General features: G+C 39.7%; 1 protein-coding gene across 1 annotated transcript; it reads left to right on the plus strand.

Annotated features, from left to right (window-relative positions):
* The first annotated feature begins 232 nt into the window (after positions 1–232).
* On the plus strand, positions 233–14,681 carry MTFR1 (mitochondrial fission regulator 1). The gene is made up of 7 exons (XM_082233967.1): positions 233–374; positions 1,672–1,770; positions 8,185–8,303; positions 9,200–9,438; positions 10,495–10,747; positions 11,138–11,288; positions 13,219–14,681. The coding sequence occupies exons 1-7, from the start codon at positions 309–311 to the stop codon at positions 13,276–13,278; spliced, it is 987 nt and encodes a 328-aa protein (XP_082090093.1). The 5' UTR covers positions 233–308; the 3' UTR covers positions 13,279–14,681.
* The last annotated feature ends 636 nt before the right edge of the window (positions 14,682–15,317 follow it).

Genomic DNA, 15,317 nt, shown 5'->3' on the forward strand with positions numbered 1-15,317 from the left:
CTGCTTGCACCCTAGAACTTTATTTTCAATTTATGGAAATCCTACTTGACAGTTTTGACAGAGCCTAAAAGTGAGTTTACAAATTACAATCAATAAATACTGATTGCGTACTTGCATTGAAAATTGTGGACTTAGCTTTTTTGATATGTTTTCTTCTAGATCATTTCTCATAGTTTGAAAGAGTTGTATACAGATACTCATGGTTTCACACTTGTGTTTTTTCTCCCCAGAGTGACTATGGAACATTTGCATTCCATCAAACTGAGGTGGTTAGCTAACAAGATTGTGGAAACCCTGCATTGTTCCAGATGATTTACTGGATTAAGCACCTACTTAGAGTGATATTTGAGCAAGCAGCATTAACTATGGAATCAGTAAGTGTTACAGTGAAGTACAGACCTGCCCGGCTGTTAGGATCAGTGTGAAATACCCTATTGACAGTGCCACCCTTTTGAGGGTCATGTGGCAGTAGTGTTTGAGAGCATCTTTTTGTGCCTGTGGCCCCCAGGTTATAGAAATCCCTCTCCTCCAAAGTGCATTTGGCCTTGCCATCATACACTTTTTGTCAACACATCACAGTATGCTTTTTTGCCCAGGAGTTAAATGAATGTTACATTAGAAGGGGTAGTCAAATCTCTGTACAGTGGTACCTCTAGTTACGAACTTAATTTGTTCCGGTGGTCCGTTCTTAACCTGAAACTGTTCTTAACAAGAGGCATGCTTTCGCTAATGGGGCCTCTTGCTGTCGCTGCACCGCCGGCACACAATTTCCATTCTCATTCTGGGGCAAAGTTCTCAACTCGAGGTAACTCTTCCAGGTTAGTGGGGTTTGTAACCTGAAGCGTTTGTAATCTGAGGTGTTTGTAACTCGAGGTACCACTGTATTATAAACACTTAATTTTTTTTATTTATTCAGGCTTTGATCCCATCCTTCACCCTAAGGTTCCAAGGAGGATTACTTAAAATTGGGAAAATAGATTAAAACAATAAAGCATCAATTAAAATATAATTTTTAAAAAAGTGGAACTTGAAGTCACTACTGATCATCAGTAATTTCAAGCCCTGCTTAATTGGTCTTGTATTTCTATTTTTAGCATGGCTTGTCATGCTACGAAAGAGAAATGACTCACCTTACGTCAAGGAATTGACAAGTGAGTGGGCTTGTTTGTCTGCATCCATTTCAAAACTGTCAAAATGGCCTGGTGGTGGTGGTGGAGTAACTCAAGGTCTGGCCCACTGGCCAGATTCATTTCCTTATCCATGCTCTAGTCTTCTGTCCACATGAGAATTCCAGTGTAGATTATCCTTGTTAAAACATAATGCATGAAATCTCATATTAGCTGTTCTGACAGCCAAACAGATTTCCTTCCCCCCTGCACATCCCCAAACCTGCCCTGTTCCTTTTTTTTGGGTGGGGGGTGGGGGGAGAGAGAATAAAAAAGTTCCATTGCACAAGTATTTGTGTGTTGATGGATGCTGCTGCTGCACTATGTACTTTTCTTTATACAGAGGCATTGCAGTGCACATCTGCATATTTATTCAAAAGTGCATTAACTGGGGCTTACGCCCAGGTGATCTGGATTTGCAGTGAAACTTAAAGAAACAAATTTTTTCCATGATAGGCAGATCATGTTAGGCAGTAATAAGATTGTTTTTCTTTTATCCTTCCAGTTGCTTTGGTCTAGTAAGCCTTATGGTCGCGATAGAAGTATTGTAAGGAAAATTGGCACCAACCTCTCGCTGATACAATGTCCAAGAGTTCAGTTTCAGGTAAGATTTTAAATATTTGTTTCACTTTCCAGAGGGAAATTAAATTAATCTTAGTGGTCAGAGCAAACTAATTGGATCTGGGTCTTGCATTCATATATACTGCCTTTCTGCCAAGGCAGTTTACAATTTTTAAGTATGAAAAGAAACAATATAACATGGCGAGTAGAGCAGGCCATGTAGTTTGTCCATACATGCCTCCCTTGATCTCTTCCTCACAGGACAGATGGTGTCCATCAGCTCAGGGGTGGGCAGGGAGAAGGAACAGGGTATCTGAAGCAGGCCTTGGTGTTTTAGATAGGGAGGAGGCTTCTCCAGGGAGGGAGACAATATAAATATTGTCAGATAAAGAGAAAAAATATTCTTGAAAAAAGCTTGAAAGGACCAGCTTTCAGGATGTACTAATGTGTCAGGTGAGGTGTTCTGAGTCAGAGAGAGAGAATGGATCTGTTGAAGCACCTAAAACGTATAGCAAATGTGTTTGTGAGCTTACAATACTCACCTCTTTGTGCCTCACCTGACACATTGGTACATCCTGAAAGCTGGTCCCTTCAAGCTTTTTTCAAGAATATTTTTTCTCTTTATCTGACAATACACCACTTAGAAGGTCTGAAGAGACCTCAAAGGATCCACCTCTTAGGAGCTGGAGACATACTACAGCATTTTGTTGAAGGTTCTGTATAATTATTAAAATTTACCTTTGTTATTATGTTTTAATAGTTTACATTCTCTATCTTCTGAGCAGCCTGCTAACCCAACAGACAGGTTTTGCACTTTGTATAACTTCCTTTAAAACTGTACCTCTGTTAGTTGTTTTTAAAATTGTTGAATGTCATGGGGAAACGTCTTAAAATACATCTTATGAAAACATTTATTCAGCAAGATATTGTGAGTTGGAAGCTTAATAGTATTGACTCTGGGGAATAGTAGAGATAGCTGTCATTAAACATCTGCCTACAAGTCCAGGGAACTCTTTCAATGAATCTTCTGGTGCACTTCCTAGTGTAGATCTATGCTTTGAAAAGTTTGCTTTCATGAAAATAAAGTTAAGCAGTTTTAAAAGTGTCTCTGTCATCTTAGAAGTGGGATTTGTCCCAGTCTTCTTCCTATTGTAGAAAGGTTATGCATGTTGTATTAACTTGCTGTAGAGTAACTTTGTGGAGCAGCAGAGCCTATTACTGCAAATGTTGAGTGAGTGATTGTCTCTAATGCAGCTAGAAATTGGCTCTGAACTTGGGAATTTTTTTATTGAAACAGAGCTCCTTTTGTCTACAGCCCCAGGAGTCACATCTATGACTCTTTTTAAATCTTGGCATGTTGACAGAGTAAATGGTAATTATCTTCTCGGATGTTTCCTTCACTGCATACCCAAATTCCCATTCTATGTTATTGTTATGAAGCTTTGGAAATGGGGTTCAGCAATGGCTTGTTAAGGTGTCACTGTAATTTGAAAAAAAAAATCTGTATATGGCCAGCTCTTGCACAAAGACTTTCTATATGCTTAGAAGGGAGAGCTCCAATTGCATTTACTCAACCCACACTTTGCCATGTAAAAGCTGCTTGTGATTCAGATGTGTTAAGAAAGGTCAGTCAAAGGATAAAAAGTATCAAGAAGCTTTTAACGTGTTGTGTTCTGTTGTGTTTTCATATATTCTGTTGGAAGCCACTCAAAGTGGCTGGGGCAACCTAGTCAGATGAGTGGGGTACAAAAAATAAATAATTATATTATTATAACTACTAGAGAGTTGATAGGGACACAAGGCCCTTGTTACAAGAGCTTCACTAGCTACCAGTCTGTTTTCAGGCACAGTTCAAAGTGCTGGTTATGTTATCTAAAGCACTATACAGCTTTGGTCCAGGCTATCTGAAGGGTCATAGGGACGCGGGTGGCGCTGTGGGCTAAAGCCTCAACGCCTAGGGCTTGCCGATCGAAAGGTCGGCGGTTCGAATCCCCGCGGCGGGGTGCGCTCCCGCTGCTCGGTCCCAGCGCCTGCCCACCTAGCAGTTCGAAAGCACCCCCGGGGGCAAGTAGATAAATAGGTACCGCTTACCAGCGGGAAAGTAAACGGCGTTCCGTGTGCGGCTCTGGCTCGCCAGAGCAGCGTTGTCACGCTGGCCACGTGACCCGGAAGTGTCCCCGGACAGCGCTGGCCCCCGGCCAATAGATGTGAGATGGGCGCACAAACCCCAGAGTCTGTCAAGACTGGCCCGCTCGGGCAGGGGTACCTTTACCTTTACCTTTATCTGAAGGGTCATATTCTCCTATATGAACGTGTCCAAGCTCAGATCTTTGGGGGAGGTTTTACTTTTAGTCTTGCCACCTTCACAGGCATGCCTCATGGGGATGCAGTAGAGGGCCTACTTGGTGGCTGCTCTGAGACTTCGGAACTCCCTAAAGAAGCTGGACTAGCTTCCTCCTTGTCCTTTTGCCAGCAAGTGAAGTCTTTTTTCCCCAGGCTTCTGGAAACTGGCTGTTCTTAAGGAAAGGCCTCTTAATAGTGTGCTGTATGGTTTTTTACTATCTGCATTTTAGTAGTTTTTTACATTGTTTTAATTCAGAATACAATTTAATTACTTTTTAACAATAACCATTTATATGTTTTTAGCTATTTGTGTTTTATTGGTATTTGTTTTAATTTTTGTGAGCAGCTGTGAGTCCTAGTTTTGGGGAAAAGGCACAGCATAATTACAATTAAATAGAATAAATAAATAAATAACAATTTTGTGGCACCTAAAAGACTAACAAATTTCTTATGGCATAAGTTTTCATGGACTACAGTTCAGTAAATCAGATTAGCTTACAAAAGTATATATTATAATGTGTTACTTTTTATGGTGCCACAAAATTCTTCATTTTTGCTAACATTGCTTCCCAGGTGGAGGATTAATATATACAGGTATACACTGTCATAATTATTTCTTCTCAGTGTTAGCCTGGAGTTGTATAAGTGCATTTTTGAGTTGTGGAAACACAGTTAAATGGGATGGAGTTGGATGAAAAGTCCTAAAGATACATAGAATAGTAGGCACTTTTATTTATAAATAAGTGAAAATCAGATGGAACAAAATGGTGAAACAGGGCTGGTGAAGAAGTGTTGGCACTTCATATAAAGGTGGAGAGAAATAGTTACATAGAATATTTGAAGGGCAAACAAATGTAATAGAAATACATGTTTCAAATATAAAGAGCATCATTTTGACTTTTAGAATAATATGTGCTCCTTCAATATAAACAAGTGTAACCTTTTTGGAATCTTAGTTCTGTAATAATACAAGTCATATTGTGATTATATGCCAAATGCCAGATAAGTGTTTGTAGGCTGAGGGTGCCACTGCCACCCAGGATTCTGGTTTTGCATATGCTTGTTCTTCTGCGACGTTTCTGACAATAGTTCCACAGATTTAAATAAAACTGTGTCCTTGTGATGCATGCAGTTCTGAAGTTACTGTTTTAATTAAACGTGATTTACAATAGCATTCATTCTTCAAATTTGAAAGTGGGAGGAAAGAAATATTTCAGGGAATTTTACATTAGTTGTGAATTCTGTGTTTTTATTGTAGTCGTATGACAGTAGCATTTAATTTTACTGAAATCTTGTGGGTTCTAAATTGTTCTTGAAGAGAAAATATATTCAAGTATAGTAATGATTTTAAAATTATGACTACATTGATGTTAGCTGTTTCAAAATACACTTGCATGATACATTAAAATGAGCATAGTTTCTAGCCTTTTTATAAAAGGTAAAAAGAACAGATGTTTCCTTCCTTTGTTGGTCCACCTGCATTCAAACTTCTTTGTTACACACTTACCTGTTTCCAGTTATAATGGGCTTTGAGGTTTAGATGTTACCTCTTAACGTGAAAATGGACTGCGTCAACAAGGTTTATTTGGGAAAGAAAGGAATAGGAAGCAAGGAGTAATATTTCATCTCTATCTGCAAAATTTTCTCACTGGCCTGTATCCATAAAATTATTCTATTGCTTGAAAGCTCAGTAGGACATGAGACCTTTCCTCTCACTTGCAGAAGTGGGGAGAGGTTGGTTCTTTCTGTGCTGCTGACCATGCAAAAGCAGCACAAGGGATTGGCTTCAGCCTGCTCCAGAAGCCCAGCACCACAGAGACAAACACGCCTCTGTAAATCCTTTGGCATATGTGCCAGGGAGGATTGATGGTGAGCACAAATGATGGCTTTCTCTGGAACTGAGCCAAGAATGTGTGAACCCTACAGATATTTCCAACAAAAGTGGGAAGCGGCTAGAGGAGAGAGTATGCAAACATATTCTTTGGGTACAGTTAATGCTATTTCCAAGCTGAAAAGGTTATTATATCCATTCCCTAAATTGAACAGCCTTATATTACTCAGTTGTGAGGATTTGATATGTGTCACAGCAGCAGAATCAGTGCCAAGGTTGAACTCTTGCTTTTTTCTAGATTGTTGCTACACTGAAACTTTTCTATAGTGTTCTCTCTTTCCCTCTTTTTTCTTTCTTTCTTGCTTTAGCTATTATATCACAGGATCGTGCACTGAACCTGCAGTAAGTCAGTTTTGTCCTTTCTCATTAAACTTGATTAAGCTATTAGTGCATGCTTGTAATCATAATGAACTGCTATTAAGAACCATAAATCAAATTAACTTTTAGAGCCTTAATTTTCTGCTTGATCTTACATAGGGGGCTTTAACTGCTGAAAGTTTTTGTTCTGCAACTGTGGGAGAGAAACTATTGAGGCAGTCCTGTGCACACTTACTCAGAAGCAAGACCCGCTATATTCAATGGGACTTATTCTGCTCAAGTGGGCATACGATTGCGGCTTTAGACGTTGTGACTTTAAAGTTGTAGTATAGTTGGACAAAGAAATGTGTGGTGGGTGATTTGGATGCTTGCCACAGATGGGGATATGGGACTCTTGTACTCCCATCAGCCCTAGCCAACATGGCCAGTGGAAAGAGATAATTGGAGTTGTAATCTAACATCTGGAGGTTTCCATGTCGGCTGCCCATAACCTAGAGACTGAAGCACTAAGAAGATGAAAAGCTCTAAACTAGCACTTCTCAAGTTATCTGATGTGATGGATCAGCTATTCCCTCCCCTAATGTGCTAAGAACTAGTAACATATTTGGTCCCTGAAATGCCCCACCCAACCTGGGCTGTGTGGAGTTTCCAGGGGCCAGCAACTGATGACTCACAGAACAGCACTGGTCCATGGACCACCACTTTACAATAATAATAATACAGTAATAAATTTATTATTTATACCCTATCCATCTGGCTGGGTTGCCTCAGCCACTTTGAGTAGCATTGCTCTAAACCACTATGTGCCTGTACATATGGGAGCTCAAACGTGGTTTACATTAAACTATTGTTAGTGTGAGTCACAGTTGAGTGTCATGTCTTAATTGAGCTTCAAATGTAGAGTTTAAAGCTATACTGCAACTTGCTATTATAGTCACCTTAGAAGTCATGTCAGAATAACCCAGTGATAGCCAAGGGATAGGTGCACTTGATAATCTCTGTCTTTCTTTCTGTCTGTCTGTCTGTCTCAACAACTAGATCCACACAGAATATGTAATAGCAAACCTCTGCTTAGGCCTGTAAATTTGGCTCCAAGTCTTTAAGGCTAAAAAAAATTTCATATATTTGGAGTTGGCCTCGGGGGGGGGGGGGATCCACAGTTGCTAGACAGCAGTATCAACCCTTTATGTATTGATCATGGTGCTTTGTTGGCAAATCTGGAAACAGATACTATTTGACATTAGAACTGCACCCACATCCTCTGGCCACATAGAGCATATTCCCAGTGTACATTTTTCACTTTCTATCTTTACTCCTATTTCTCACCAAAGTATTACTAACTGGAAGAGCACATTGAATGCAGACCAGGTTTCTTACTAGCTCTGCCATGTAAAAGATTATTCCCCTGTTTACTTTAATCTTTAATCTGAACTTTCTTTTGCATGAAAACATTCCTTTTTGGCACTTTGAAAGAATGGCACTGCTAGATGCTTGGTGAGATTAGTGAATTGTCCATGGACTGTAGTCAGTAACTATTAGCTTAGGTAACTTTCCAAATTGCAACTAGTGACTTATGGTGCAGGTTAAAGTGAAACTTGCCTGGCGTTGTACACATTGGAAAACATAGGTTTATTTGCAATTTGTTGTACTGTATTAGTTCATGTGTTGTATTTCATAGATTAATTGTGCTAATACTAAAATTTCTGTGTTTAGTTCACATGCAGTATTCTTTGTGGGATTTAACCCTGGTGTGAAATCTTTCTCTTTTTCCATCTATTTCTCTCCAACATAATAGGAGGATGTTTCATCCTCCCACTACCCTCATGGAAGCAAGACTATGTGTGAAATCATTGTCAACTTAGTGCTATTGAATTCTAATATGTAATCTTGTCCACTCAAATCTAGCTTCCATCTCAGTCTGCAGAAGGCAGTCATTCTAATCCACTGAGAGATGATGGAGTGGTCTCCCTTGCAGATGTGGGATGGGTTGCTGAAGAAGAAAGTGAAGTCTTTACACGGCTCAGGTATGTTTTCTGAAGCTGCCCCTCTGTGGTTGATTCTTTAAGTCAACCTGTGTCAAGGGAAGAAGCAGTGTGTTGAACTGAACTAGATATCCTGTTCATTTGAATGCTGTCAAGTGTTGTTTTCATGGGTAGAGAAACAGCAGAGTCACCTAGACAGTCACAAGTTTCAGCACCCCTGGCACTTGGAAGATAGGGAATGAACAATGTAAAGGAAGGTGCTTCCAATGTTTAGATTATTGGGTGTAGGCTAGGACTCTGTAATGTGATGTAAACCCAAAGAAGTGCCTCTGGGATGCACCAGTTTCATTTTGACAATATGAGAAGCAGAAAGTTGACATATTGGTGAAGTGGGGTTGGGAGGAGATTGGTTCCATTTTGCATTACTGAATGATGATCCTAAAGTCCATAAAGCAAGAGAAGACTGCAGAGAAAGCCACAGTATTGCCAGTGCTCTCTTCCATTCCTGCAGAAATTGATACGCTGTTATGAAGTGTTTCACATTAAATGTGACTATAGGTTAATGTATATTCCTGTGTTGATAGTGACGCATGAAAATACTTTGGCTGCCGTTATACATTAAATTTACAGAAAGATGAGAAGGGTGGCTGTGTCTTAATGAAAAAAAAATCAGATTTGGGGAATTTAGTTTAAAGTGAGAACTAGCTAGTTGTGGCAGTCTTAATAGCCTATGCAGCCATTCCCTGTACAAAGGAGTAGTAAAAAAAACACCTCATGCCTATAGAAGGTTTAGGCTGCATAAGATGCTGTGTTTCAATCACACAACAGGACTTCCCCTTCCTCTCCCCCTCTTCTCTTCACCATTGCTCCCTTTAGCTGTTTGATAATGGGTTTTTTTAAAAAGTAAGTACTACTGTATATTGTTTTGTCGATTACAGATCAGACGTTTGGTCAAAATCCCAAACGTATCCTAGAGGTGAAGGCTGCTCAGGAAGAGATCCAAATATTCAAGTACCTTTGCCAAAGCCATTGCAAGAAAAAGAAGACTCCAAGATTGCTGTGGCCACAAATGATGAAGCTCTGCAGAAAATCAGTGTGCTAGAAAATGAACTTGCCAGTTTAAGAGCGCAAATAGCCAAAATCGTAAGCTTACAAGAACAGCAGAATATGACAGCAGGTATTTTTTTAAAAAAAAATTATAACAAAGCTGATTTTATAACTTTTCTTTCAAATTGACTTTCATTCCAATGGGTCTGATTATTCTTTGCATTAGAAGTGGTGACTTCCATAATTGTGGTATCTCACCTCTTAACTCACCTTGACCGGAGAGAACTAGAAGTGGAACTTTGCTGTTCCATCCACTGGACTAGTCATACTTTCATAAACAATTGCAGAAACGTAGGCTCAAGGTGATATTGAGTCATTGCTGTGTTATCTGACATTGTTGATTTTAAAGGTCTGAATGGCAGTAGTTGAAAAAGCTTGTCTGATTACTATTCTGATGTCTAAAAACAACTTTATGAAAGCTTCAGTTAACACATTTTGGATGTTGAATTATTCTTTAAACCATATTTCCAACTTATTCATCTCTGATTAGTGACTGCTAAACATGAATTGGAAGACTGCCAGTACTTCTTGGAAGACGTATAAAGACATTAACTACTTGATTGCCTTGCATTCCCTTTCCTTTGTCTCATTTATCCCCTCTTAATAATCTACTTTTTCATAGCAATCTGAACATGACAGCGGAGGGTATTAGAAGGACGAGAAGAAGAACCTTGTTTCCTAGCTGGCAAGGTCTTTAGTGTTGCACGTTAAATTTTCTGAGACTGCTGCCAAAATCAACCCAGTATCTGCAGTTGTAAGCTCTAAAGCACTGCTGCACTGTTCAAATATGTTTGATTTGGTCATCATTTTATAAGATGGCTGGTGATGGCTTATTATTTATACATTTGTCATACTTAAAGACTTCTAGCATTCTCTAGTGGCTTGAACATAATCCACACCCACTGGGTAGAAATTTTAAAACTTGTTTAACACTAGTAAGCCTAACCAGAGAATGGGATTCCAAGCCCTTTTGGCACCCTCTACTCTTCTTGCATTTCCTTCCTAGATAGATGTCTGTCCCCGATTGAAAAATACTACATTGCTTTGATGGGCTTTGTTTTTGAAATGATAACCATTATTTACTGAAGAATATTGTTGCATAATTAAATGGACTATTTTGTTACAGCTGGAGTAAGTTCTGCAGCATCAGTTCCTGTCCTAGCAGGAGTGCCAGCACCGCCCCCGCCGCCCCCACCCCTTCCACCTCCACCACCGCTCCAGCAGAGCACTTCTGCCATTGATCTTATTAAGGAGCGCAAAGGAAAAAGAGTAAACTCCGGACGGACTTTTATAGATGATGATTCGAAGAAGCCTGAAATACCAAACATGCTAGATATTCTCAAAGATATGAACAATGTAAAGCTGCGATCTGTGAAAAGGTGAATCTACTACAGCTCTCTGTTCAGGAAGGTTGGGGGGATGGGGCTTTCAGTGAGGAAACTTAACAATGGATGGTTGCCTAGATTACACAAGTAGCCATTCATTTGCTTAATCAAGGCAACACATACCCCACTGCAGCCCCCTCTTGCACCATCATGCACTCTTTCGGATTAGGAGGAACATCACATCCCTCTTTAGGTAAACTTAGCAGCTCAGGGCCAGGAGACGTGCTGTATCAGATAAGAGGCTGGAAGATGTGTTGTAGCACTTGTAGCTGGTAGTACTAACCCTTCCGGGTTGGGGGGTGGAGAGAGAGAGAGAGGAAGCCACTCTCTTTGCAGGCATTTGAAGTGTCTAAAACTCAACAGTTTTGCTCTATTCTTTTGAAGACCAGAGGAGAGCACCAAACGAAAAGCAGCCGACCCAACAGATCCTGCCGCACTAATAGCTGAAGCTCTTAAGAAGAAATTTGCTTATCGATATCGAAGTGACGGCCCAAGTGAAAATGAGAAACAGGCTCCTGAATCTGACACAAGGCTGGTAAGCACTGCATCCAATTTATGATTCACTGGACCCTAGTGACTAGGATTTTAATCCTCCCTCCCAGTTCTCCCTTGACCTTTAAAACTGTAATTGTAGCCAACTGCATATATCTTAAGGATCATGCACTGGAAGTTGACCCGGCTTGCCACTGGAATATGTAGAAGTCTCTCTGCCCCCTCTGCACACAATTTCTGAGGAGAGCTTTTCTGACTTGGACTCTTTCTGACATGTTCCAGCCGGCTGCTGGAGGGGCTGGCCTGTGTAGCTGTGAAACCCTTCTCACATGTGGAGTGTAGGATTATAAAATGGGTCTATCTACAGAAAATGCAGTGGGGAGCATGAAGATGCAGGCTGCTAGTCTGTCTTATTTTGTACCAAACAGACTGGTGAAGTTAGCATGATGTCATTTGTCTGTCCCTTCATTAGCCTACTTGTTCACTTGCATGTAATTCCTTGCTACATATAGACTAGAAAAGTTGTTAAATACTATAGGGCAACCTTATTGTTAAGCCCATAAAAGTTACTAGCCTGCCCAAAAAGCCCAATCCTGCTTTTTTTTTCTCCTAAAAGGAGACCCTCTTTTACCACTTTGCTACAAATTTCTATAATTTTTACTATTTATTAAATTTGTATATTGCACTATACCCATAGGTCTCAGGGTAGTTCACAGGATCAGGCTAGCAGTGCAGCAGTCTGGCAAAGGGGAAACAAAGCACTCTCCTCCTTTGCCAGTCTGCCTTGCTACCACAGTAGCTGCAGAGAAGGGGTCTCACTGTGTCTTAAAACCTGCTCATCCTTAGCAAAATTCACATACCCACGGGCAGACTCTTGATCCCCAATGTCAACCAGAAAAATAGTTAAATACAAGCCTTCTATAGAGCAGCTGTAATATAGTGCTAGATTACTGAGGGCAAGGTGAGCAGGGAGCTTCTTTTCTAGTCTCAGAACAACACTTGCACTGGGGAGAGGGGATTTCCCAGCTACGAAGGCCCCCTAATATGTTCTGTTGTAACAGTCAGCTATCATCAATAACTGGGCTAACTTACACAGTTTGTCCCATTGCTAGTTGGTCTTTGGGCAGAATGGCATCAGAGGGTATGTTGCAACTATTGTTCATTATTTCAGTTGGTGGGCAAGAACAAGTATGTAATGAAATAACTGGTCACTGTACTAGAGGTACATAGAATTTAAGGGGGTTTGGAAGGCAAGACAGACATGATGGTGAAGCCTAATTCTAACTAGAGAGCTTCTTGCCAAACAAAGGTTTACTTGTACTTCAAGAATGCTGAACACAGGGTTGACTCCATTTGGTGCCCTGGTCCTAACAGAAGTGTTTTTGATGCTGCAGGTGCCTCTAACAGAAGATAAGGCCCTTTTTGTCAAATCGCTCTTCCCCTAGCACCTGCAGGAGATTGGCCCCAGAGAGTAGAGGGGCCTTGTAGAGTAGCAGGGAAGGTGTAGGAAGAAAGAGGATTTGTCAAAAACATACCCACATCATGCTCTTCTGGCAGTAAATGCATCTGCTGCATCAAATGCTCTTATACAAGTGCAAGACCACTAACTGAATTCCACTCTTTTATTTATTTGACGAGATTTATATACCACTGAATCAACAAAAACCTCTAAACGGTTTATGTAAAGCATAAACTAAAAATCAAATGTTAAACATTCATATAAATAAAATCAGCAGTTTTAAAACAAATGTAAATATTTATAAACCCTATTTGGTTTTTAAGCTCCATTATTTCACTTCTGGGTTTGCTTCTTAAATTTCTCAATTTTAAAATTGATCAGGAAAAACCACAAGTAGAAGAAATGTGTAAGAATGACTTCTGAGTATATGCTAGCGGTAGCCTGTTGCCTTGGTGTATGAACTTACTCCCAGTATGTGCAGATCCTTGTTCTTACTCTCTTTCTCTTTTTATAGTTTGGGCCACACATGCTGAAGCCTACAGGAAAAATGAAGAATTTAATTGAAAACTCTTAAGCAGGGGAAAAAATTACCTCACTACAAAAGGACTTTTTACAACTACTTCTGCTTTTTTGAGAAACAAGTGTTTTGTTTTTTAAAAAAAATCCAGGGGCCTGAGTAATAGGTTTAGGAATATAAATATTGTATTGTGGTAACACAGCTTTTTAGTACAGAAATGTCAATGTGGTATTAGAGTATTAATAGACAATATAAGAATGACTGACACTCTTAAACACCATGTGTACAAAAATTAACTTTAAGTTATTATAGTTCCAGTGCAATAACTGGTAAAATGTAAGGGTAATTTTTAATGACTTATTTTTAGTTTGTTACACATTAATTTTGAACTATGTTCTGCATATAGAAATCTCATGCTGTGTTTTCAGCTTCTTTAAATGAAGCACTCAGACTTTACTAAAGCTACTCTACCTCTCAAACACTAACCTTGAAGGAGGCATGGCTTTAAAAACCTTATTTATTCTCCAGCAATACAAACTTCAAAATTTAGCAATTATCTTTCAATAAAGCAACTCATTTTTGCTTCAAAACACATGTTACATTGCAGCATATTTATAGGCAATAAATTAGCCAAAGTTTGGACTATATTTTTTACAGGACTAAACATTACAACCGCAATAGAAGTAATGCTGCATATTCTGTGTTAGGAAACCAGAGCAGAATATATAATTTACCAATGGAAGGATAAACAGGGCTTCTTCACCTCAGACCTTAAACTGTCAGGTTACAGAGCCTGGGTTATGTTTTTCTTAGTTGTTCTCTTATGATCATTCTTGTCGACAGCTGCAGTATTTGTCCCAGCAACTTGGTACCAAGTCCAGTCAGTTCAGTAGGAGTTTGCAATTTTACAGGGAACAAACAACTGAAGATGTAGAGCATGACCCATCCTGGCTACGTTTTTTGGGTGGGGGAACCAACAAACTGAAAAGTTGTATTTGGAAAAGGGTACGGTGCTGCATAAAATTTCATTTCTAGAAATAGAAGGCAATTATTTTGTGAATGCTTGTTACTTAATTACAACAGCAAGATCCAACTTGCAACAGCAGATACAGTGAGACTTCACCTCCTCCCCCTGTAGCCCATCAATGTGCTCCAACCCTCAACAGCACGTTTGAGGTGAGGGGAGTGAAGTGGAAGAAATGTTTTCATGTGCAAGTCCACTGACACCCCATGTCGTCAAACAATTATCACTGTTTTTCTATGAAGAGCTAATTTAGTGTCCCTGAAATGTTTGAAAACTTTGATTTTTAAGTTTTTTAATTTAGAACTTTGTTTTACAGATTATTTTTTATCTGATCTGTAGAATGCTGCAAGATGCCTTAACGCCAACTGTTGTTTTTCCACGCTCATGTGCATTTAGCCATGTACCACCAATGTAAAAAGTTAAAATCAGAAAGATACTTACTGGCTCTTGATTTCATTTTTGTTCATCACATAGCATGAGACTCTTATTCTCAAGGTTGTGGGTTCAGGTTCCACGTTAGGCAAAAGATTCCTCCATTGCAAAGGGTTGAGTTACATGACCATTGTGGTCCCTTCCAACTACAGTTCTATGATGCTATGACTAATGTATGCAGGCATTAGTTCAGTGTTGAGACAGCTGCTACAAGTATACTGGGAATAGGATCTGGAAAGATCTGATCCATTAAGGGCGTACATAGCAGAGAAAGTCCCACTGGACTGGGAGGAATGTCTGAGTAATTAACTCTATTGAGGCACAAATTCATAATAGAATTAGATAAGTACTATAAAGCTCTTTTCAGGTAGTTCTGGAAAAATCCCTAGACCTGAATTACCCAGCAAGTACTAATACATTTATATAGTACTGCTACCGAGTTTTCAAAGAACTTCACGTGCATTATCGAATTATAACCCTTACAACAAACCTGTAAGGCAAGTATGGGAATCCCCATATGGAAATGTCGAGACAGAAGGACTTGCCTAAGCCCAGGAAGAGTAAGATTCAAATCAGGAGTGTTGCTAGGAGACAATTCCCATCATCCCTTGTGGCACAGGCTAGTGGGAGTCTATCATCT

The sequence above is a fragment of the Podarcis vaucheri genome (genome assembly GCF_965113315.1).
Source record: "Podarcis vaucheri genome assembly, chromosome: 8".
NCBI classification, from domain to species: domain Eukaryota; kingdom Metazoa; phylum Chordata; class Lepidosauria; order Squamata; family Lacertidae; genus Podarcis; species Podarcis vaucheri.